This window comes from Diospyros lotus, chromosome 2 (assembly GCF_014633365.1).
Source record: "Diospyros lotus cultivar Yz01 chromosome 2, ASM1463336v1, whole genome shotgun sequence".
Classification (NCBI taxonomy): Eukaryota; Viridiplantae; Streptophyta; class Magnoliopsida; order Ericales; family Ebenaceae; genus Diospyros; species Diospyros lotus.
Window position 1 is genome coordinate 18888800 of NC_068339.1, and position 23493 is coordinate 18912292.

The 23493-nt window shown below is 32.9% G+C and overlaps 2 protein-coding genes across 2 annotated transcripts in view; both read right to left on the minus strand.

The window, feature by feature from the left end:
* Positions 1-316: 316 nt before the first annotated feature.
* The window catches only part of LOC127794691 (phospholipase A1-II 1-like), a 68338-nt gene continuing 45161 nt past the window's right edge, over positions 317-23493 (minus strand). Inside the window, exon 3 of the mRNA XM_052325938.1 lies at positions 317-465. The gene's annotated coding sequence lies outside the window, so the exon portion shown is untranslated. The remainder of the gene's footprint in view (positions 466-23493) is intronic.
* On the minus strand, positions 486-2008 carry LOC127794207 (phospholipase A1-IIgamma-like). The gene is made up of 2 exons (XM_052325145.1): positions 1394-2008; positions 486-1160 (listed from the first exon to the last, which is right to left on the minus strand). The coding sequence occupies exons 1-2, from the start codon at positions 1949-1951 to the stop codon at positions 573-575; spliced, it is 1146 nt and encodes a 381-aa protein (XP_052181105.1). The 5' UTR covers positions 1952-2008; the 3' UTR covers positions 486-572.

Here is a 23493-nt window from a genome sequence, read left to right on the forward strand (position 1 = left end):
TCGTGAATTTTCAAATTCAGGTAACATGTCAATATTTTATTGGAAATATTGACATTCACCTAAATTCGGTAATAGACGTGCTATGAATTTGTTCTCCAACACATTTGTAGAGGATTAAATAACATCGGAAATGTAAAATTATTGGCTCACAACAATCAGTATATATATATATATATATATACACAAACTAGCAGAAACCTTGTACTAGTTTGTAGAGACCAAAACAATAATCAAAACTCTTTAAGATGCTTGGAACGACGACAAGCTCAAATTTCAGAAAATCAAACTAAAAAGGGCCATTCGATCATAGCTTGGAACTTATTGCACGCAGAAAAAATTTCTGCTCTTATTTTATTGTTTTTCTTCACTTTCTCACACCTCACGTACACACTTTACATATCAGGCCAAATTGAACATGGCTGTTTCTATTAACTATTTTCCTTTCATTTTATTTGAATTCTCCACCTAAGAGGGCCTAGTAAAAAAATAAATAAATCAAATACAACACATACACTTAGCGTGAATTAAACTTGGGGTAAAGATTTATTATTTTCAGGACTATATTAGAATATTCAAAAATCATCATCTGACTCATGGTCCATCAACTTCCAAGAGCCATCCCTTTGCTGAACCATTCCATCGTTTTTCACTAGCCACCATGAACTAGGCACATGATATTCATCCTTCAAAGCATCTAGTGATTTGTTAACCAGGGCATAATCACGCTTAATCTCTGAGTTGAACCCTCCTTTTGATCCTTTTGTACCTGCAATGCCATGCATATAAGCCTCCAAGTTATGCCAAGTCACTAGATTTCCTGGCTTCTTCAAGTATTTTGACTTGGTAGTATCAATCTTTAATTCTTGCCCCACCTTTGAGTAACCAATCAACGGATACTTCGGAACAATATCTAAGGCATTACGGATACGCAGAACTCGAAGATCCTTCAACTCGGAGAAGAGATCTTTGAAGCCTGAATCCCCAACTCGAGGACTTGCAAACACGAAGGCTGTTACTGGACAACCCTTGTTCAATCCATTAGCAACTATGTCGACTGCGTTTAGGGTTGCAACGGCTGCTCCCAAGCTGTGGCCCACTACGGTTATACTTATCTCTTCATTCTTGTATTCTTCCACTAGTTTTCTAACTTCACCAAGGACCTGAAACAATATTTTTTGAGAAACCAAACTATTAGCCCAATTGTGGCAGCTAAACAAACAATCTTCTATTCAGCTACATTAATTTATGCTTTTATGTGTACGTATATAAGAATGTAGGTACATTAATTTTAAGTTTATATTACTTAAAAATTATATCTAAAGATGTTAATTTCTAGTATTCCTCAACTTAAAATCGGTGCACCAGACAAGCATGACTATAAATTCATATGTACCTGTTCTCTGGCACTAGTCTTGTTAAACTTTGAATTTGGGTCACTTGAAGTGTAGATAGAGTGCCATCCTTGATGCACCTTAGGGTCATGTTCCTTTCCAAGAATTTTTGAAGCCGAGAATGGAATAAATTCAAAATCATTAACCCATTCCAGAATCTCGATTGTTCCTCTCCAAGCAATCACAATATCTCTCCTCCCCAAAGCAGCCTTCCCTTCATCTGTGGCCACTGCAACATACCCCATCCAGTTGGAATCTTTCCATGCACCAAAAACTGGAGTTTTTGACATTGCATAAAAATATTTGGTCGCAGTGTACTTGAAGGGATTCCCTTGCTCTAGGCCGACTCTTGAGAAGAGGTTCTTCCTCGCGTATCGGTAGCTTCCTTGGAACTTTGAGTCCTTTGAGGAGATGAAATTGTCATAAGTAGCTTGTGCCATCTCTCCGTAGTGGATTATGTATCGTCGGAGATCATTGTCTAGATCATCCAAGAGGTTGTTCCAGTTATCTTCACCGCTAAGAAGCGTCCATCTTGTGGCAATGCTGCTAGTGCTCCCCATGGTTTCTTAATTTCTTGCTAGCTCGTTTGCTCTCTGAAAAAACGAATATATGAATTTCTTTGCATGAAACTTGAATGAACTTTGCTTGCATGGTTGCATGGCTTTTATAATGAGCTGGTGTGATGTACCTTGTTGACCTGGTGTGATGTTGTTGACCATCATATAATTCATTCAGATTAATCTTTGACCTCTTCATTTCAAAACACTGCATGATTGATTTTTACGTTTGCCAATGGATAAATCTTTTACGTTTGCCAGTCCTTAAGATATTTCTTTTACATTAGAAAAATGATATTTCTTTTTCATGATTAATGATTTCTTTCCATATTTCAAAGGCACAATGGCCAGTCCTTATTGTGAATTGATGTAATATAATATGATTGCTCAGAGACATCGTTCAATCATTTTTATATTTTAGATAGGGTATATAAAAATTAAATAGTATAAAAAATTTAAAATAATATAATATTAAAAAATATATATCAATAAATTATACAATTGATGCATTTTTATATTTTAATAATATCATTATCAATTTTATTAAATATTTATTTTTTAATATACAAAACTAAACTATCGTTCAATCGTTAATCTCCAATTCAATTGTGCAGCCAAGTCTTGATAAGTTTCATGATAGATTGTCGTTCAATTATTGATCTCCAATTCAATTGCGTAGTCGAGTCCTAATAAGTTTCATGACAAAAAATATATTTTATGCCATAGTTTTAAATATGTAATTGACAAATTTGTAATAGAAAAAAAAAATAATCCCTTTAATTAAAACATAGTTAAAGAAACTGTCAAGTGAAATTAGCATCCACAAAAGAAATTGTACAGCATTTGTGTTTAGGAATTTAATCAAATAATTTCTTATTTGGAAATCACTTGAAAGGGCAGAACGTGAGAAAATTGTAAAATGATTTTACAAAATACTAAAGTTTGAAACCATTATCTGTAACGAGTATCTTCCTGAACTCCCTACTTCTATACTATGGGAAAAATGATGTGGGAAGGGAAGGATGAGTGTTCCAAGAAGAGCAAATGAACCATTTAAAAATTCAGGTGGACATTCAGAAAAAAAAAAATAAAAAAATTATTAAATTATTATATATTATAGAATTTTTTTAAAATCAAGGTGGGCTGGGTGGGCAACTGCCCGCCCTGGGCTGTGCATGGCTCCGGCCCTGTGATTGCTTCTGGTTAACTCGACATAGGGCATAGTATATACTTTATATATCATCTGCATTATATGATTAACTAATAATAATACTCTTCTATTTTTAATTAGATTACTTGCATTAATTGTGTTTGCTATTGCTTGGTCAATAATTGAGTTGTGTCAACAATCACAAATTTTAATTAATTTAATAAATATTAAAAAATATAATTTTAATTAATAAAATATTAATACCTAAATGAGATAAAAAACCCAATGAATTTTTCAAACTTTATCCAAAATCATAGTAATATTATTTAATTATAGTAACAATATTTGACTAATCTTTCCAGTGGACGAAGAGAATGGTAGGTCTGACACAATCTATTAGTCAACTCTATTTCCTTAAAATCCCACACTTTGATCGTGGTCAAATATATTGGGATAAGAGAATAATTGTAGGATTGAGATGGTCTTTCAAAAATATAAATAAAAACAAGGTAATCCTTATTAGGATGGGACTCTAATTTTTTTAATGGTGCATATAAAATTTGTTGTTGCTTAGATATAATAATAAATTTAGATGTTTAAAAATTATCTTTAAGTGGCCTTGTTTTTGTAAAAATGAAGCTAGTTAAATGGCGTAGGTATTTTCCACACAAATCTTTCAATGCGTAACTCAAATTCGCTAGAAATTAGAAGAGAATACAATGTATTTTGTGCAGTATTTTTTTCATACTTGGAGAGAAAGGGTCATCTTCTATTTACAAAGATGGTAGATAACAGGCGTCAAGATCTCCTGTAATCCCGATATTTACAAAGATGGTAGAATACAATGTATTTAGGGAGAATATCTCGATGGTAAAAGTTTACATTAAATTTGAGAGGAATGCCCCATTGGAGATTGCCCAAGAGAGTCTCTTGGAACCTCCTTCGTGGGTCTACCAAGAAGGTTTCCTGAGAGCCCTTCATCCAAGAGGGTCCCGAGTCCTTCTACTCGACAAACTTTTTTGAACTATGAACATAAATAACATCAATGCAATTTTACGTAGACACAACTCATGTAACTTGTTTTATACAATAAAAATATCAACTAAATTCTACACAATACTAGTGACATTTGTGTAATTATTAAATAAAAACATCAAAACTATTAAATCCAACGTTACTACCCGTTTAACTTGTTAATACATACTACACAATACTAAGTTGGCATCCCATGTCATTAATGGCGAGTGGTAAAACTCTCTTGAGTTTTTGGAGATTCATTTTTGGGCATTACATTCACAATCTTATTTGGCTTAGTAATTCCTTAGACCATATGAACCATATGATGTTAAGGAGACTCTAATACAGAATTTTATTTAAAAATAAATGATAAAATGTCTAAACTAAATTCTCATAAATAACTAATTGAATAATTGTAACTAACGAATATTCAACAGAAATGTTAAATCTTTCAATCGAACTAATCCTTATATGTTTATGTAAAGTATTCAACTTACGTAGCAATGTTGTGCTTGCCCTTGGGATTACTTTTGAATAGATCTCCCAATTTAAAATTAACACCACCTACCAAAGAATTCCAATGCCACGAACGTACGTACTTGTCTGGGAACGCTTTTTGGAGCAATTGCTAATTAATTTTGAATTCATATTCTTCTTGGGAAATGATCAACTAATACAGAATAGCCTGTCTTCTTTCATATTCGGCATGCCAAACACAAGTTATTCTTGGGCTGCGCTTCTTGATATGATGCATGCAAGTAATCATTTCATACAAAATGATGTAAATATCTAAAAGAAATCATCACAAAAATATCTCGTGTTTATAAAAAAATAACTATGACCTCATTTTGTTTCAAGAATTCGGTACCAATTATATTGTGTTCGAAGTACCAATTATCACAAAAAATATTTGTAAACGTGTAGCAAAATATTGAGGTCCAAAAATTTCATTCTATATATGCTTATATCCTTTTGAAAGACTTTGTATATTATTTCCAACTACCCGTTTAACTTGTTAATACATACTACACAATCTTATGTCAATACTAAGTTGGCATCCCATTTCATTAATGGTGAGTGGTAAAACTCTCTTTGAGTTTTTGGAGATTCATTTTTGGGCACTACATTCACAATCTTATTTGGCTGAGTAATTCCTTAGACCATATGAACCATATGATGTTGAGGAGACTCTAATACAGAATTTTATTTAAAACTAAATAATAAAATGTCTAAACTAAATTCTCATAAATAACTAATTGAATAATTGTAACTAACTAACTAACTAATATTCAACAGAAATGTTAAATCTTTCAATCGAACTAATCCTTACATGTTTATGTAAACTATTCAACTTACGTAGCAATGTTGTGCTTGCCCTTGGGATTACTTTTGAATAGATCTCCCAATTTAAAATTAACACCACCTACCAAAGAATTCCAATACTTTTTGGAGCACTTGGGAGCAATTGCTAATTAATTTTGAATTCATATTCTCTGTGTGTGTGTGTGTGTGTGTATTTCAAAGGGTTCAAAATCCTACAAACTCATTTGGGTTCAAAGTAGAGGGTTCAATCAAATTAACCCTTCATGGAATGATATTTGTTGCCCAAAAAATCAAAGAGGTTTGGGGCTTCGGCCCTTGTATCTGTGGAATAAAGCCCTGATTACTAAATTCATCTGGCGTCTCATGCATACTTCTTCTGAATCCCTATGAATTCAATGGATTCTTTCGTACTGTATCAGGGAGTCATGTTTTTGGTTCCTCCCAACCCCCTATTCCTACCACTATAAGAAAAATACTTTTTAGCGACGAAATTTTTTCATACTAATTAACGATAGGTTAGCAACGGATATTCCATCGATAAATGTTTTTAATATTTTTTTAATTTAGCGATTGTTTTTTCAATCGCTAAATATTTTTTTTATTAATTTTTTAATTTAATGACAAAATAAATCCGTTGCTAAAAGAAATTAAAATTAAAACTTAATTCAAAATTATTTAGTGACGGAATAAATTTGGAGCTAAATGAAAAAAAATTAAATTAAAATTAAAATCTTTTAGCGACGAAATAATTCCATCGCTAAAAGAAAATAAAATTAAAATTTAATTAAAAATTATTTAGTGACTGAATAAATCCGTGGCTAAATGGAAAAAAATTTAAATAAAATTAAAATCTTTTAGCAACGGAATAAATCCGTCGCTAAATGTAAAATTCATAAAATATTTAAATTAAATTTAAAATCTCATATGACAAAGAAATTTTCATAGTTAAATGTGAAATTTATAAAAATTCAAATTAAGTTTAAAATTAGTGACCAAATATTTTATCGTTAAGTTGCAAAATTTTCATGTAAGATGATATTACAAATTAAAACTAAAATAGGTACAAAATTTTCTGCTACTAATATAATAATTTATAAAACTTCCATTTGAATTAGCAACGAAATAAAGTTAATAAACATTAAAATTAAAATTAATATCCATTTGAATTAGTGACCGAATATTTCGTCTGCATTCAAATACAAGGAAAACACAAAAAAAAAAAAAAATATTCGGATATAAGACAAATACAAGTAAAACATGTCTGGATACAAGACACAAACATATATATATATATATATATTTGTATATTCGGATATCATGGAAGGCACTCGATCATTATTTATCTGCACAAAAATTATTAGTACAAATAAACTTAGAGTTACTTACAAAATTTGTTGGATTTGAAGATATTTTCTATCAAATATTTAGAATTATTTACTTACAAAATTATTTTTCAAGTATATTACACTTTTTAATTATTAGGAGAATCCAAGTACTTTCTTTCGAATTCAGGAAACAACTCTCAAAAATCTTATTTCTTTTTGAAAGATACAAGAGCAAAATAGTCAATTTATTGATATTGGAAAAGCTAAAGGAGTCTTCCAATGTATCATTTATAGAGATTTTTTCTTTAAAACATATTTCGATTGTTAATACGATATATAAGGACTGCTATTACAAAGAGTATTACACCCTTAATCGTGAAATATTGATTACTTATTGAATCATGTGAATTGCGTGAAAGTAGGATACTCCAAATTCGGAGTTTTATTTATTATTTATTTATATTATTTTATGTTTATTATTGAGTATAATATATTATTTTTTGTATATATATTATTTATATTTTATAATTTTTTTAAAAATATTTGAAAAGTTATTTTTTTAAATTTGTAAAAATGTTAAAATAAATAGGGGGGAAGATTCGGTGGGATTAGGAAGGGGGTTAGCGACGGGTAGATGCCCGTCGCTAACCCCACCCCCCCTTCCCCCAAATTTCTCGCCCCTCCTCCTTGCCTTCCGCCCGACCCCCCTCTTTGAATTTTCCCCCCTCCTTAAATTTCCCTCCTTGGGCCCCCCTCTTTTAAATCCCCTCCCCTCCCCCCACCCTTCTCTTTCCCCTCCCTTCTCCCTCTCTACACTCTGTATCCCATCTTTTTCCCCTCCCTCCTCCCCTTCTGTCTCCCCTCTCTTCCCCTTCGCCCCCCTTTTCACTCCCTACCTCACTCTCAAAATTCTGTCTATTTTTTTTTTTTTTGTAGGGTCTTCATTTAGAAGATATGAGAATCACCAAATAGGTATGGATTTCGTAAAAATACTTTGGTATAAAAAAACACCTTATGTATTATCTGGACCTAAGATACTTGTTTCCTTAGATGAGTTGGGTCTAGTAAAGGTGACAGAACCCAATGCTACAAAGACTAATACGGATAACAGTCTGGTAGTGGTTGGAAGAGTAGGAGCATTTTTTGAGATTTACCTTAGTGGAAAACTCATCTCATTAAACACAACTTGGATGTTATGCATATAGAAAAAAACGTGTTCGAAAATGTGTTCAATACAATGATGAATGTACCAGGAAAAACTAAGGACACAATAAAGTCGAGAGAAGAGTTGAATCAATATTGTCGGCGCACTGCTCAACCAACTTTTACTTTGGACAACAAAGAAAAAGCCGCCCTGTGTGCGTGAGTTAAAAACCTGAAATTTCCTTACGGGTACATGCCAAACATGGCCAGATGTGTTGACACGAAAAAAGCTTAAGTTATTTGGGATGAAGAGCCATGACTGTCATGTGTTCATGCAAAGGTTGGTGGCCATTGCATTTCAGGAATTACTGACTGAGTTGAATCTTTTCTTCAAAGATTTGACATCAACCGCTATCAAAAGTGAACACATGATGAAATTAGAGAACAACATTCCCATCACTCTGTGTAAGTTGGAGCTCATATTCCCTCAAAGCTTCTTTGACTCTATGGAGCATTTTCCTATCCATTTGGCTTATGAAGCAAGGATAGTAGGTCCGAATCAATATCAGTGGATGTATCATTTTGAAAGGTACTATTTTTATTAAATTTAATTTATTTTCTATTTTCCAAGAAACATATTCATTATATAGTTCTCTTCTCTGACAACTATACACATTTGATATAGATACCTTGAAAAGTTGAAGAAAATAGTTAGAGATAAAGATTGAGTGGAAGGCTCTATTTCTAATTCATACGTTGTGGAGGAAGCGCCGTTGTTATGTTCTCATTACTTTGAGGACCATGTTGTTACAAGACACGCACGAGTGTCACACAACGATGCTGGTGTTGTAAATAAATGGGATGACCAGGAGGGGAAGTTATCCATTTCCAAGTATCTTTGTCGACCATTCGGATGTAAAAAGTCATGAATGTTGTTCGGTGAAGAATACGATGTTGCAAACAGATATATTTTAATGAATTGCCCAGAAGTAGAACTGTATCTGCAGTAAGATTTTACTAATTAATTGTTGTTAATTTCTGAATTATCTTTGAATTGAATAGTCTAATGTAGTTATTTTTGTTTTTCTTATTTGCAAGAATTTACGATGCTGAGCTAAGGTAATGTAATCTCGGCATTAACGACCAGGTCATCGAACACTTAACAAATAATGAATTCCCTTCCTGGTTCAATCACTATGTGAGTTGATTAACTAGAATATTAATTCCACCCAATTTCTTATATCATAATTTCTTATATATCTTTCTTATTTAATAGGCTCACGATCCTACGAACAATGTGACCAACTCATACATATAAGAGATCTCACAAAATGGTCTTTCAACACCGTTACAACGTACCTTGGTTTCTTTTTCAATGGATTTAAATTTCACACAGTTAGTCACGGTTCGAATAAAGGCACTATGAACAATGGCATGTGCGTTAAAGGATCCAACTACGATGATCCCGAGAAGGACTATATTATGCTTAGATAACAGAGATTGTCGAGTTCGAGTATCCTTCAGTATCGTCAATGAATAAAGTTGTATTATTCAAGAGCGATTAGTTTATTCCAACTTTGAACCAACTAGGAGTGAAGATTCATCCTAGATACAAGATCGTCAAGGTTAATGGAAAAAAGAAATGGAATACAAACGAGCAATTTGTATTAGCTTCTCAAACAATTCAAGTATATTTTTGTGACTATCCAAACTTGAGGTGTAATAAAAGCGATTGGTTGGTTGTAACCAAAGTCAAACCCAGGTTTATGGTGGAGGTTCCACAATCTTTCAATAATCAAGAAGTGAATGATGGTGACAATGCTAATCTAAATGATGAGATGGTTATGGAATCAGAATTTGACAAAGCCCCGGAGTTGAATAATGAGCAAGTTCTAAGATCCGATTCTAAAGATAAGTCAGAATCGTATGATGAGCAAGTCTTGCAATTAGACTCTGAATTAGAGGATGAACAAGTTCTTCAATCAGATTCTAGCAGGATCCTTATCCTAATTGAAATTCTTCGACGTTGGAAGCTCATCCACTGTCTCATCTGGCCTCAAGGAAGTTAATCTCATCATACAAGAAATGACGGAGAAGATAAACTTGTAGGCTCATGAGCTAAACAACGTTCGACGACAAATGTCTGAGATGCAAGCTCTGATTAAACAATTTATTGCATCCACTCGTGGCATGTTTCCTTTTTCTTTTTCTTCTCATCCACAATCGACTCACCAGCTTGACTCGCCTAATGTTGGTGACGATCCAGACGATTAACTTTCGTAGCTATTTTTATGTGATAGTCAGTATGATATTTAAAATATTATTAATATTTTGATTGAATATTAGTTTTCATTTTGTAAATATAAATTTTATAATTTCTATATAATTCTCGTTTTAATTAATTTTAGAATTATAATTATTTTAGATTAATTAGGTTAATTTAATAATTAATTATATTTAAAAAAATAAAAATATATTTATTTTAGAGACGCCATTCCATTACTAAAAATATAATTTTTTAATTTTTTTATAACGTAGCGATGGAAATTTCCATCTCTAAAATAAATTTTTTAATTATTTATTTAATTTTTAAATTTTTAAATATGTTTTAACGATGGAAATGTCCGTCGCTAAATATAGCGACAGAAATGTTTGTTGCTAAATGTAATTTTTTTAAATTTAGCGACAAAAATTTTCGTCTATAGAAAAATTAATCGACGAGCACTTTAGTGACGGATATGTTTCATCGCTAATTCGTCGCTAAATTGATTTAGCGACAGATTTTTGGGATTTAGCGACATAATGTTTCCGTTGCTAAAATTTGAAATTCTTATAGTGATATATACATATATTCAAAGAGAAAAGTAGGCAGAGGATGGAGTGAGGGTGACAGTGACAATGATGGGGATAAAGGAAGAACCCAGCTTCTAGAATTAAAAACTCCAAATTGATCGAATATCTCACCTCAAGTTTGGAGTGAAGATGGAAAGAAGATGTAGAATCGATCGAATCGGGCAAGCGATAATGAATCCAGCTTCTAACTTCTAGATCGGCCTCCATCGCTGCCTCCATCCCAATGTCAACGTCACCGTTACCTTATTCTTCTCTTTCGTTGCCATCGTCGTCGCTCCATCCCCTGCTTGCACCTTCTCTCTCTGTATATATACTAGGGATAACCCATGCCTGAAGGCACGGTTCAATTAAAAAAAATCAAATATTAAATTTGAAAGTGAAATAATCAAGTACTGAACTCAAATTTGCACCCCTCCACCGCAAAGAGCACTACCGTTTGTCGTCGCCCCCCCTCCCCCCCCGCCACACCACCGTGGCTCTCGATTCGCACCCCTCCCGCCAGTCTCCCCCACCTGTCGGCCCTCCACAATTCGCACCACCTGCTATCATCCCCTGTCGCTGAACCATCGGACTAGATCCGCCATTATGCCTGTCTCTTCATCTCCTTCGCCATCCCCCATTCTCTCTCTCTCTCTTCTTTCCCACCCTTTCTGTCTAAAACAACCCACCACCCAAAGAGCACCATTCGCCAACCGTCGCTCCTTTAATTGTGCTTGGCTCCAGCCTTGTGATTGCTTCTAGTTAACTCTTGACATAGGGCACGGTATATACTTTATATATCATCTGCATTATATGATTAACTAATAATAATACTCTTCTATTTTTAATTAGATTACTTGCATTAATTGTGTTTGCTATTGCTTGGTCAATAATTGAGTTTTGTCAACAATCACAAATTTTAATTAATTTAATAAATATTAAAAAAGATAATTTTAATTAATAAAATATTAATACCTAAATGAATTAAAAACCCAATGAATTTTTCAAACTTTATCCAAAATCATAGTAATATTATTTAATTATTATAGTAACAATATTTGACTAATCTTTCCAGTGGATGAAGAGAATGGTAGGTCTGACACAATCTATTAGTCAACTCTATTTCCTTAAAATCCCACACTTTGATCGTGGTCAAATATATTGGGATAAGAGAATAATTGTAGGATTGACATGGTCTTTGAAAAATATAAATAAAAACAAGGTAGTCCTTATTAGGATGGGACTCTAATTAATTTTTTTAATGGTGTATATAAAATTTGTTGTTACTTAGATACAATAATAAATTTAGATGTTTAAAAATTATCTTTAAGTGGTCTTGTTTTCGTAAAAATGAAGCTAGTTAAAGGGCGTAGGTATTTTCAACACAAATCCTTCGATGTTAAGTCAAATTCGCTAAAAATCAGAAGAGAATACAATGTATTTTGTGTGTATTTTTCCCATACTTGGAGAGAAGGGGTCATCTTCTATTTACAAAGATGATAGATAACAGGAGGCGAGACCTCTTGTAATCTCGGTATTGTGTGTTTCAAAATTTAGAGAGAATATCTCGAAGGTAAAAGTTTGCATTAAATTTGAGAGGAATGCCCCATTGGAGATTGCCCAAGCGAGTCTCTTGGAACCTCCTTTGTGGGTCTACCAAGAAGGTTTCCTGAGAGCCCTTCATCTAAGAGGGTCTCAAGTCCTTTTGCTCGACAGACTTTTTTGAACTATGAGCTTTATCTTCTTATAGACATTTCAAAAATAGGTCTCTTATACATAAAATTTGTATATAAAAAATTCATATAAAATGATGTAAATACCTAAAAGAAATCATCACAAAAATATCTTGTGTTTATAAAAATAACTATGATCTCATTTTGTTCCAAGAATTCGGTACCAATTATATTGTGTTCGAAGTACCAATTACCACAAAAAATATTTGTAAACGTGTAGCAAAATATTGAGGTCCAAAAATTTCATTCTATATATGCTTATATCCTTTTGAAAGACTTTGTATATTATTTCCAACTACCCGTTTAACTTGTTAATACATACTACACAATCTTATGTCAATACTAAGTTGGCATCCCATTTCATTAATGGTGAGTGGTAAAACTCTCTTTGAGTTTTTGGAGATTCATTTTTGGGCACTACATTCACAATCTTATTTGGCTGAGTAATTCCTTAGACCATATGAACCATATGATGTTGAGGAGACTCTAATACAGAATTTTATTTAAAACTAAATAATAAAATGTCTAAACTAAATTCTCATAAATAACTAATTGAATAATTGTAACTAACTAACTAACTAATATTCAACAGAAATGTTAAATCTTTCAATCGAACTAATCCTTACATGTTTATGTAAAGTATTCAACTTACGTAGCAATGTTGTGCTTGCCCTTGGGATTACTTTTGAATAGATCTCCCAATTTAAAATTAACACCACCTACCAAAGAATTCCAATGCCACGAACGTACTTGTCTGGGAACGCTTTTTGGAGCAATTGCTAATTAATTTTGAATTCATATTCTTCTTGGGAAATGATCAACTAATACAGAATAGCCTGTCTGTCTTCTTTGATATTCGGCATGCCAAACACAACTTCTTCTCGGGCTGCGCTTCTTGATATGAGGCATGCAAGTAATCATTTTGTTCATCCTTAGGTTGCCTGACCATTGAATCAAACCTACCGTTCTAACCATTTTGACAAGAATATTTCTCAACCATCGAATGCACCGACCATCACTCTGCCTACTAGTCATGGTGGCGTAGCTACACTTATTTTACTATTTCTTTTGCTTTTTACGATTAAAATTTTGTAGTCCAAGTTTAGAATTTGCTATGAAATTGTTACATTATAGACAACTGAATTTGTTTGCATCATAATTTGCTATTTTGGATCTGGTAATAGTAAGAGATATGATAATGATCAAGATAAGTTTTTCTACTCTTGTCTCATCGTCTCTATCGTTGAGTAATTCAAGTTTCTCCCTCTCTCTTGCTAGCTCAAGTAGCCAATTACACTACAAAAAAAACAAAAGAGTTATTAATGACCAAAAGTTAACGACCAGATTAATTTTGGTGGTTAATATAGTATTACTAACGACTAAATATAAATTATGTCGTTATAAGATAAATTTTAATGACGGGTTAAATAAGTCGTCGTTAATAAACCATTTTCCCATCGTTATTGACTAAAATTTTTAATTTTAACCATGAGATAATAAAAAAAATTATTAAGATTTAAATACTACTTTATATAATTAAGTAATTCCAATATAATTATTTTTTTGTAAATGCATAAATATAATTATTAAACTATTATAATCGAACATTACTTATTTATTGATAATACAATATATTGAAAAATTATGAATATATTAAAAATAATACAATATATCAAACTAATTAAATTTTTTTCTATTAATTAAATAATTAATAATATTATTTAAATAAATTATTTTATTTTTATTTAAAAAATAAATATTAACAAAAAAAACTGAAAATTGGGCAGGAACTACTCCCACCGTCTCTCTCTCTCCCCCTCATTTCTGTGTGTGTGTGTGTGTAAACTACTCTTCAGTGTCGACCATCCGCCACTGCCTTCGCCTTCACCTCCGCCTCCTGTCGTCACTGCTGCCTCCGCCTCCAGTCGCCGCCGAAGCACGGGAGTACCTTGCCGCCCACAACGATGCCTGCCTGAGCAAGGGCCTCTCACCGTTGCATTGGAACAAGAAGCTCGCCAAGTTCTCCCTCCAATACGCCACGCAGCGCCGGGACGATTGCAACCACCGCCTCCACTTCGGCGGCCCCTACGGCGAGAACATCCTCTGGGTAAAGTACGAGGAGTACATGCCATCGATGGTCACCGAACGGTGGACCGTCGAGGAGAAGAACTACGACCACAAACGGCTCTGCTGCGGTTGCCAGCCGGAGACGAGCAAGTGTATGTGCAGGCATTCCACGCAGGTCTAATTAGAATTTATGGATTTAATTAAATTGTTATTATAAATAGGTTGTTAACGTTGACAATCGTAACCTAAAAATTTGGAGAATAATTTGATTCGTATTATATATGTTTTATTTGGAGTGTTGTAGACCAGTCCTACATTTTAGCGCAATGTCTAGGTCTTGACTCTGATATACGATCTTGAGTACTCAATCATCAACTTTAATTTCATGTTGGTTTGAGGCACCACTGTCATAAATGACAACTGAACAGAGCCAATTCAAGCCCTTTGTCATATGATTGCAGGGTATTGTGATGTATAGTTGTTGTACAATATGCTCTCTAAGGGCTGGAGTTCTCATTTATGGGTATGTGAGGGATGGTAGAGTTCCACTTTACTTAATTGTGTTTTTACCATGTCTTAGCAAGGAGTCCAAGAACTAAATTATCACAAATCAACTTCTTCTGAAATGGTATAACAAATATATAATTCTAGAAGATAAAAATGTTTTCCATAGGGGGTGATGGTGGCTGGGTTGTTGGTCATAAAATTTTGAATTCTTTTTTTGGGGAGAAAAGTGCAAAAGAAATACTAAAATGCCCTACAACCATTAAAGACCTAATAATGAGTTGGGTAGGAATACTAGATCTTATTTAGGCATACCAAAATGTCTATAGGTTGACTCGCTTTTCATTGTCTAGTTTCTTTTATCTAGTATGCTTTTGTATAAAGTTGTTATTTATTTTGTTCCTTCTTGATTAGTCTTAATCCAGTTCTTTTCAAACTACTAACCTTGCAGCATTTTTATATTTATCATTGTTTTGATATACATTAGGGTACTTGTGATTTTGCAAAAGAGCAAATGGCCATAAAAGAGAAAGCATTCTCAATTATAAGGGAAGTTTTCAAGAGGCATGGTGCCACTGCCCTGGATACTCTGCCTTTGAATTGGGAGAAACTCTGATGGGAAAGTATGGGGAAGATTCAAAGTTGATTTATGATCTTGCTAACCAGGTAAAATATGTTTAGCTCAAGACATCAAGTGAAATTATATTGAGGTTTCTAATGGTTGCAGGAATCAGGGTCTGGCATGCACTTTTTCGTTTCTCAAGTATAATTCTAATTTTTAAGAGCATTGTTAATTGACTTTGATCTCTTGGATCATGTGGAATGTGTGCTAAGTGAGCTATTAGTGGCTGTTAATTGGGCTATACATTGCTACTTTTAACTCTCTTCATGGGTTTTGCTTTTGTTTCCTCGTTCAAGTTAAATGATGTGTAGATCTGATGGCATTTTTGAGAGAATGCTTGCATGTCAGAGGCAAGAGTAATTGGTTGAGGATGCATGATTATCAAGAGAGAACTTACTAGAATGCTTGTTTCCATTTTACAATTTATATTCATATACAGGATAGCTGGCAGAACTCGAGTTAATAAGTATAAAATTAAGTGGAATCTAATAACTGATTATGATGTTATAATTGGGGGAAGGGTTACAACTTATTATGCTAGAAATTTTTGACTGTTGATACTCTTTCTTCAATCTTCATATTTCCAAGTTTCTAGATGACCTATTCTTGTATATAATACCTGTTAGGAAGTGGTAAGTGACTATATATGCACATCTCAATAATAATGGAAGAGCCTTTTTCAAAAATTTTAAATATTTAATAAGTAACTATCAAATTGAATAACTTTACTTAGTGGTATTAAGACTTGTGATTGTTATTGTTGTTTTTTTTATCAAATTAGATGTAAAAGTGCTCTATTTAAAGTCCTATTTAGATTACTATTCCAGAAGCTTGAAAGAAAAGTTGCCATGTAACGACCAAGTATGTAGTTCCTGGTATGCATGTGTACATGTTTGAGCATAAAAGATTGGCTAACCTTTTCTCCTGAATTGTTTGCTAGATAGGGTGGGGAGCTTTGTTCATTACGATATGACTTAACTGTCCCGTTTGCTAGATATGTGGCCATGAATAATGGTATTACATCATTTAAAAGGTATCAGATAGCAAAGGTTTATAGAAGGGATAACCCTTCTAAGGGAAGGTATCGTGAATTTTATCAATGTGATTTTGATATTGCTGGTCAATATAAAATGATGGGCTCAAATTTTGAGGTCATAAAGGTCATACGATAATTAATTATCACATAAGATAATTAATCTTATGTGATTCACCGCTTATTTTTGTTATTGCTGCATAAAGTTCGAATTAGATAAAAATTAGAAAGATACCAATAATTATGATGTTAAAAGTAAACAAAGGCTAAAATGTCTTAAGAGTGTGGGAATTTCTTGGTCCAAGCATGGCTATTTTTTCAATAACAATTTTAAGAATAAGATTTAATGAAGGGCAATCGCTATAGCAATGAGAGTGAAAAGGTTTATGCAGTTAGTTGTGGAGTAGACTGTAAAATCAAACGAAGTTTGGTTAATGTTTGCAAGAAACACACAAGTTTGAATATGCAATGCTCAAGGGTTTTCAAATGTAGAAATTCAAATGGCATTTGAAATTTAATCAATTCTATTACTTTTGCATCACATACCCCAATAAATGGGCAATGTGTGGCACTGAATTTGGGTTCTAGTTAAATACAAATTTCCTCTGTATTCCTTTGCACTATAGTGATGGCAGGATTAAAGTGGTTGGGGGCAACAACATTGAAGATCTTCTTTTGTCTCCCAAGCAGTTGCCATTCAAAAACTTAGAGGTCTGTGAACTAATTGAGATTTTCGTATTGCCATTTTCTTTTTCTCTTTCTTGTTTACATTTCAAATTCTTGTAGTTCTTGTATCACTTTGTTTAACTGGATCTGCTTTTTCTTTTCTTTATTTGCACAATGTGATTGCTATGTTTTGCAGGATATGCTGTTATTGGCTCTTTGTCAGTTGCACGATGCCTTTCATATATTTTGTTTTTCTGTATCCACTTCGTCGAATGATTCTCCATTCACCCCAAATTGTTTACATATGCAATTCACCTTTTGCATGACCACTTTTGTTAGCATACTTCCTGAACAATGTAGAAAACTAACTATCAAAATAAAAAAGAATAACACCTACTAAAATGTGAATGGAGCTAGTTAAAAATTCAGTTTTACATAAACTTCTAGTTGAATGTGCATATGGTCATGGATAAAGATAATTCACAAATTAGAATTCATATAGGTGGCCCTATTCCATAGAACTAAGGCTTGGGTGTTTTTGTTAATCTACATCTCAATCTACTCTATATTTAAGGATTTCTATGTTTTGGTACATTTTAGTGATTGTATGTTATGTAGTTTGTGATGGAGACGTTTTGGGCTTTGTTAATTCTATTTCTAACATTTTATAAAGAAAACATGAACACTTCTTTGACTCTAATTTTATGTTTTTTATTTTTATTTTTTGTAGGTCAATGAGACAATAAGACTCTAAAGGAAGCAACTACTGTCTTGGAGTACATAAATAGTTTTATGACTATATATAGTGTTTTGCTGTACATTTTTGAAAAGTATATATGATTGTTAAAGTGTTACTTTTAGTTGAATATCTTTTTTGGTGTACATTTTTTAATAGTATATACAATTGTCAAAGTGTTAATTTTAGCTAAACATATTTTTTGGTATAATTTGTTGGCAATTAACACTTATATATATACTACTTTTGGTGTGCAAATGCTAATGGATAATGATTACTTTGGTGTTATTTGAATGACATGTTTAATTTTATGAGTTTTATTCCAATTTGATATGGATAATGATATATAGGTTTGGTGGTTTATATCAAAACATGATGTTTTTGTCATTTATGACTAGCAATTGTTTTCATACTATTAAAAAAATTAAAAAATATATATTTTTTTAACAATAGAAATCATACCGTCGCTAATTGTTCACATTATTAATGAGAAGAAATAATGTCGTTATTGGTTTGTGTTTTGATAATTAAAAAGTTATTTTTAATTACAGGAATCATACGGTAGCTAATTGTTTAGACTATTAACAATGGAAAATATTATTGTTATTGGGTTAAATTTGTAACGACCCATGAGTGTGTCTAGGAGTTATAAATATGTTATTTATGGGAATTGAAAATTTTGCCCTACTAGAATAAATGTGGAAAAATATTTTCATTAGGCAAATCTATGTAAGTAAATTTTGTGAATAAATTATACATGTTGTTATCATATTAGATGAAAATAGGAGAAATAAAGAAAATGAAAATGATTGTAAAGTCCATCTTAGTGGGCTAAAGTGAATTGGGGGCCTTGAAATTGGGTTAAGCCCAAGTATAAAATTTTTGCATATTAAATTTAGTGAAGTTGTAAAGCCCATTGGGGCTTATGATGGAGAATGGGCCATTATTTTTAATTGGGCCAATAAATTGGGCTTAGGCCATGTATATATGTATGAGTGGAAGGAAATAAATGGAAAAGAAAAGAAAATGAGAAAATGTAAAATGTCCTCAAGGGGCATGAGATTTTTGTGTGTGTGTGTTTATGTAAGGGTAATTTGGTAAAAGCAAGGGGGAGAGTGGTTGGCAACCCATTCCCTCCCCTTCACCTCTCCATGCCACCTTAATTGCTTTCTTCTTCATCTCTCTCTCCCTCTCTCTCGTGGCTTCCCTTTCTCTTTCTTCTTCTCCATTTTTGATATCTATTGAGGCTTGAAGAAAAGTTGCAGTTGGGTGCATTCATTTTTATTCATCAAAGGCAAGTTCTTCTTGCACCTCTTTTCCTTGGTTGTGCAAGTCTTCCTCTTCTCTTGTTCTCTCCATTTGATGCAAGATCTTTGTGTTTCTTTTATTTTTGTTGGGTCCATTTTGGTGAAAATGGGTCTCTCTCCATTGGTTGTAAAAGCTGTATAAATATCTTGTATTAGTTTTCTAAATTTGTGGGTTTTCATTTTATTGTCGTTGGGTGTCTTGTAAATGGTCTCGTTGGGGCTTGTCTTCCCCATCTTTATTTCATGGAATGGCAACTTGGGGGTTAGGAGAATAGCCATGGTTTGTTTTGGGGGGTTAATAGGGTCATTTTGGGTGTTTGTGGGTGATGAGTCAATTATTTTTGGGGCTTAGTCGACTCATCAGAAGCCTATTTTCTCAATTTTCCGGTGCCAGTCTCGGCCCAGTCGACTAATGGGCGTTCATGAGTCGACTCATCAAAAGTCGACTAATGCTTGCCCAAAAGTCGACTAACCAACATTTTTCAACACTGCACAGGTTGCGCTATTTTGATCATAACTTTTGATATAAAACTCGGAATTGCATTCCGTTTGAACCGTTATAAACTAGACTTAAAGAGATTTAATTTGATATATAATATCATATATTTTGGTGATAATTTGAGTGGGACAAGACTTTTCTTAATCCAAATTGAGCTTAATTATTAACCTAAGTTGTTGTTAATTGCTTTCTCTAGCATCACTCAATCCTATAAAATGCTAGGAGGTGATTGAAGATATGAATATGATCATGCATGGGCTCATGAGCGAATATGTTATTGACATGGTTAAATGTGCATGATGTTTATGATGTGTACATTCCTATAAAGGAACATGTATGTTATATTTTATGTGAGCTTCCATGAGCATGACATGGCATTATGATTTGCGCCTTATTGTTATTATTTTAGCGCGGTGGCTATGTTCTGCAAATGGGGAAAGAAAAGGATATCCTAAAGAGCGCCTGACGCGAGTGAGGTGGCCATAAACCCGGTAGGAGATGCTCGAGCCAATGAGTGACAAATTGATTTTGTATATATATGTATGCATTCATGCATGTGAATAAATGACTTTGAGAGCTAATATGAATAAAGGGCTTTGTGAGCCAATGTGATCCATGTATATGAAAGGCTGTGTGAGCTAATATGATGTATGAAAATCTATATATTCATGAGAAATGAATCGATGCATAAAATGCATAATGGCAATGGCATGAGAATGATTTTATTGATGGGAACTGAATGGGAAATGCTACCCGTACCTTGAGAGTAGGGTTTATTTTACTTTGAGTTATCCATGCCTTGACCCTATTGCTTCATTTGTTATAGCATATGGTTGCTGTTGTAGCATATGGGTGCTTATAGAATGACTCTATTAATGAGAATTGAAGGATGGGTTTAAATTATATTAGGGAGTCGGGTGTACTTTATTTTGTATCCATCCCTTCATTCGTGTTTCCAATGTTATATATATATATATACTTACTTGTTGAGCCTTATGGCTTACTTTGAAATATGGGTTGATGAACCAAAAGGAAGTATTTTTTTTTTTTTTTTTTTGAGGATGTTGTTGTCCATTTTAGAAGGTATGAACCCAATGGGTATGTAGATGTTGGGTAATGGTCTTTCTTTGGCTCTAAATTATTCATGCCTTCATGTATCATGCTATGAATACTTCCTTTGCTATATATTTGCTGAGCCTTGTGGCTCACGTTGTTTCTTTTGTCATTCTAGGTAATGGAAGATAGATATTTTTTTTTAGGTGAGTTCAAATTAGATGTGTACAAAGATGTCCCGGTCTCAAAGATTCGTGGGTGTAGGTTGAGGGCAAGAAATAGATGGCTTATTGTATTTTTTTTAAAAGCCTTAGTGCCTTATTATTTTCAAAATGTGTGGGCGATAAGCCCAAAATGATGATGTATTGAATGATATGTAATTTATTCTGGCTCCTATTGTTAGTGAGCAAATTCGAAAAAGAAATTTCTTGTAAATTTGAGTATCTATGTCCATTTTGAATGGACCTTCTCTCGGACTTCCTGTGCTAGCGGGAAAATTCGGGAGCCGGACATGACAAAATTTGGTAGTTAATTATTTTTAACGATGGGAATCATACGGTCGCTAATACAATTAACGATGGGTTTATCATTTCTCTCGTTAAAGACTTTTATCCTCGGAGGCAATAACGACGACCGACAATAGGAAAATTCCCGTCGGTACAACTTTTTAACGACTGAAAATCAAATTTCAATGACTGATTTTTTCGTCGTTAAAACCTATTTTTCTTGTAGTCAATTAGCTCATTCACTGCAGTAATTAATTACCAGCTGAGGTGAATTAGAATAGAACAAACAGTTGGATACAAGCCCTTAGAATCAATTATAGTGACACAAATGAACTCGATCTTATAATTCTTTAAATATTAATTAAATAACAAGTTTATATTTTTATTTAAATTGCAATATGATTTAAATCCATTAGTATAATAAGGAGTGGATATCATTCTTAAACGTTAAGAATATGAGTAACAGTTAATCCACAGTTCATTATGTTATAAACAAGTTTCTAGCCATAGAGGTCCTAACTTCGATAGTAGCAACTCGTTAAAGCTAGCACATCGTATTCCTCCTTGTTTAGTATGAGATTAAAAGTGAAGGTTTGGTGAGTCTCATGCCATTCTATATGAGATATAGAACGAAGATAAGTGGGTGCTCGTTGCAAGAACGAGACTGTTAATATTAAATCACATAGGTTCTTTCTTACAAGTTAATGATTCAAGGTTAGCTGTGAATGTACAACTAGTCCTTAGACTTGAGATGACGTAGATATCTATGCATTGGTGGATTAGGATATCAATGATATTATATGATTGTTCTAATAAAAAATAATTATATGTATCTATGTGCCTAATATTCAGTGGTGGATAAGGTATGTGTGCATCAGACATGGAATCTATTACCTCAAGCTTTGTGAGGAGGATATCCTATGTGATTCAATAATCATTTGACGATAAATTCTTGACTGAGGTAATATAACAATAGAGTGTGTATTCCATAAGTTGTCATATTAGTCAAGAATGATTTTGGATTTGATCATATGATAAGATTGGGATATTTGATCTACTGTCTATGATCTCATATCTTCTCGGGATATAGGATGATATAATGATTGTATTGCATAGAATTATAGTAAAATGTTTACTATATTCGATTCACATTAAATTGGGTAATCATGACATATTGCTAGATGTCACTTATGATTTACTTGAGGTTTGCGTCACAAATATTGGAGCATCAGATCTAGTGTGTTGTATGGGCTCGTCTAGCCACTATTCGCTTCCAGTCATCTCTTCAGAATAGTGCTCTATGTCATTTATGGAGGCTCCCAGCGAACCAGTTCTCTATTTTTCATTGATCCTTTCATTTCTTGCTCTATCTTTTTGGCTCCTAAAGCCGGTGTTATTCTCTTTGTAGTCTTCTTTTGGGTCTTATTGTCTCTCATGTCATTTTGTTGCCTTCAAATGCTTTATGGTTGGTGTTTTATTTTGTATATATTTTTGATTGGATTGAATCAAAGGGCATTTGTATTCGGGTGCTTGTGTTTTTATCTGGAGGTTTTTTTGGTCCGAGGTATGCCTTGACCTTCGGTTGTAAACACATTGGCGTAGTTTGTTTATATATTTTTCTTATTTAAAAAAGAAAGATTTAGGATAACTAATAATAGATTATTGTCGTTGTCAATTTAATTGTAAACCCAGAAAGTCTCATCGAATAAAAAATCACTTTTAAAGAGACGAATGATAAATTAGTAATTTTAAATAAATAAAAATTACTAATTTTGATGTATTTGTTTATTAAATAAATAAGAATAATTAAATAATTTTATTATAAATAAAATTATTCATAATTGGATTGGCTTTAATGTTAGCACATTTAGCCCGGCCCAATAGTGCTTAGGGTTTCCCTAACGGATTTCAATAAATATGATCATAAACCCTAAATCAAGTACCACAAATCAATAAGAAATTTTTCAAAAAAAATTCTACTTCTTCTCCTTATACAATCTTGGATTAAAGGTGGCTTCGGGTGAATCGA

Bases quoted from the DNA above. Each gene is read 5' to 3' on its own strand.
- LOC127794207 (XM_052325145.1), bottom strand. From the start codon at position 1,951: ATGGGGAGCACTAGCAGCATTGCCACAAGATGGACGCTTCTTAGCGGT. The intron at 1,161-1,393 runs GTACATATGAAT...ATATTGTTTCAG, and splicing joins AGACTAGTGCCAGAGAACAG to GTCCTTGGTGAAGTTAGAAA.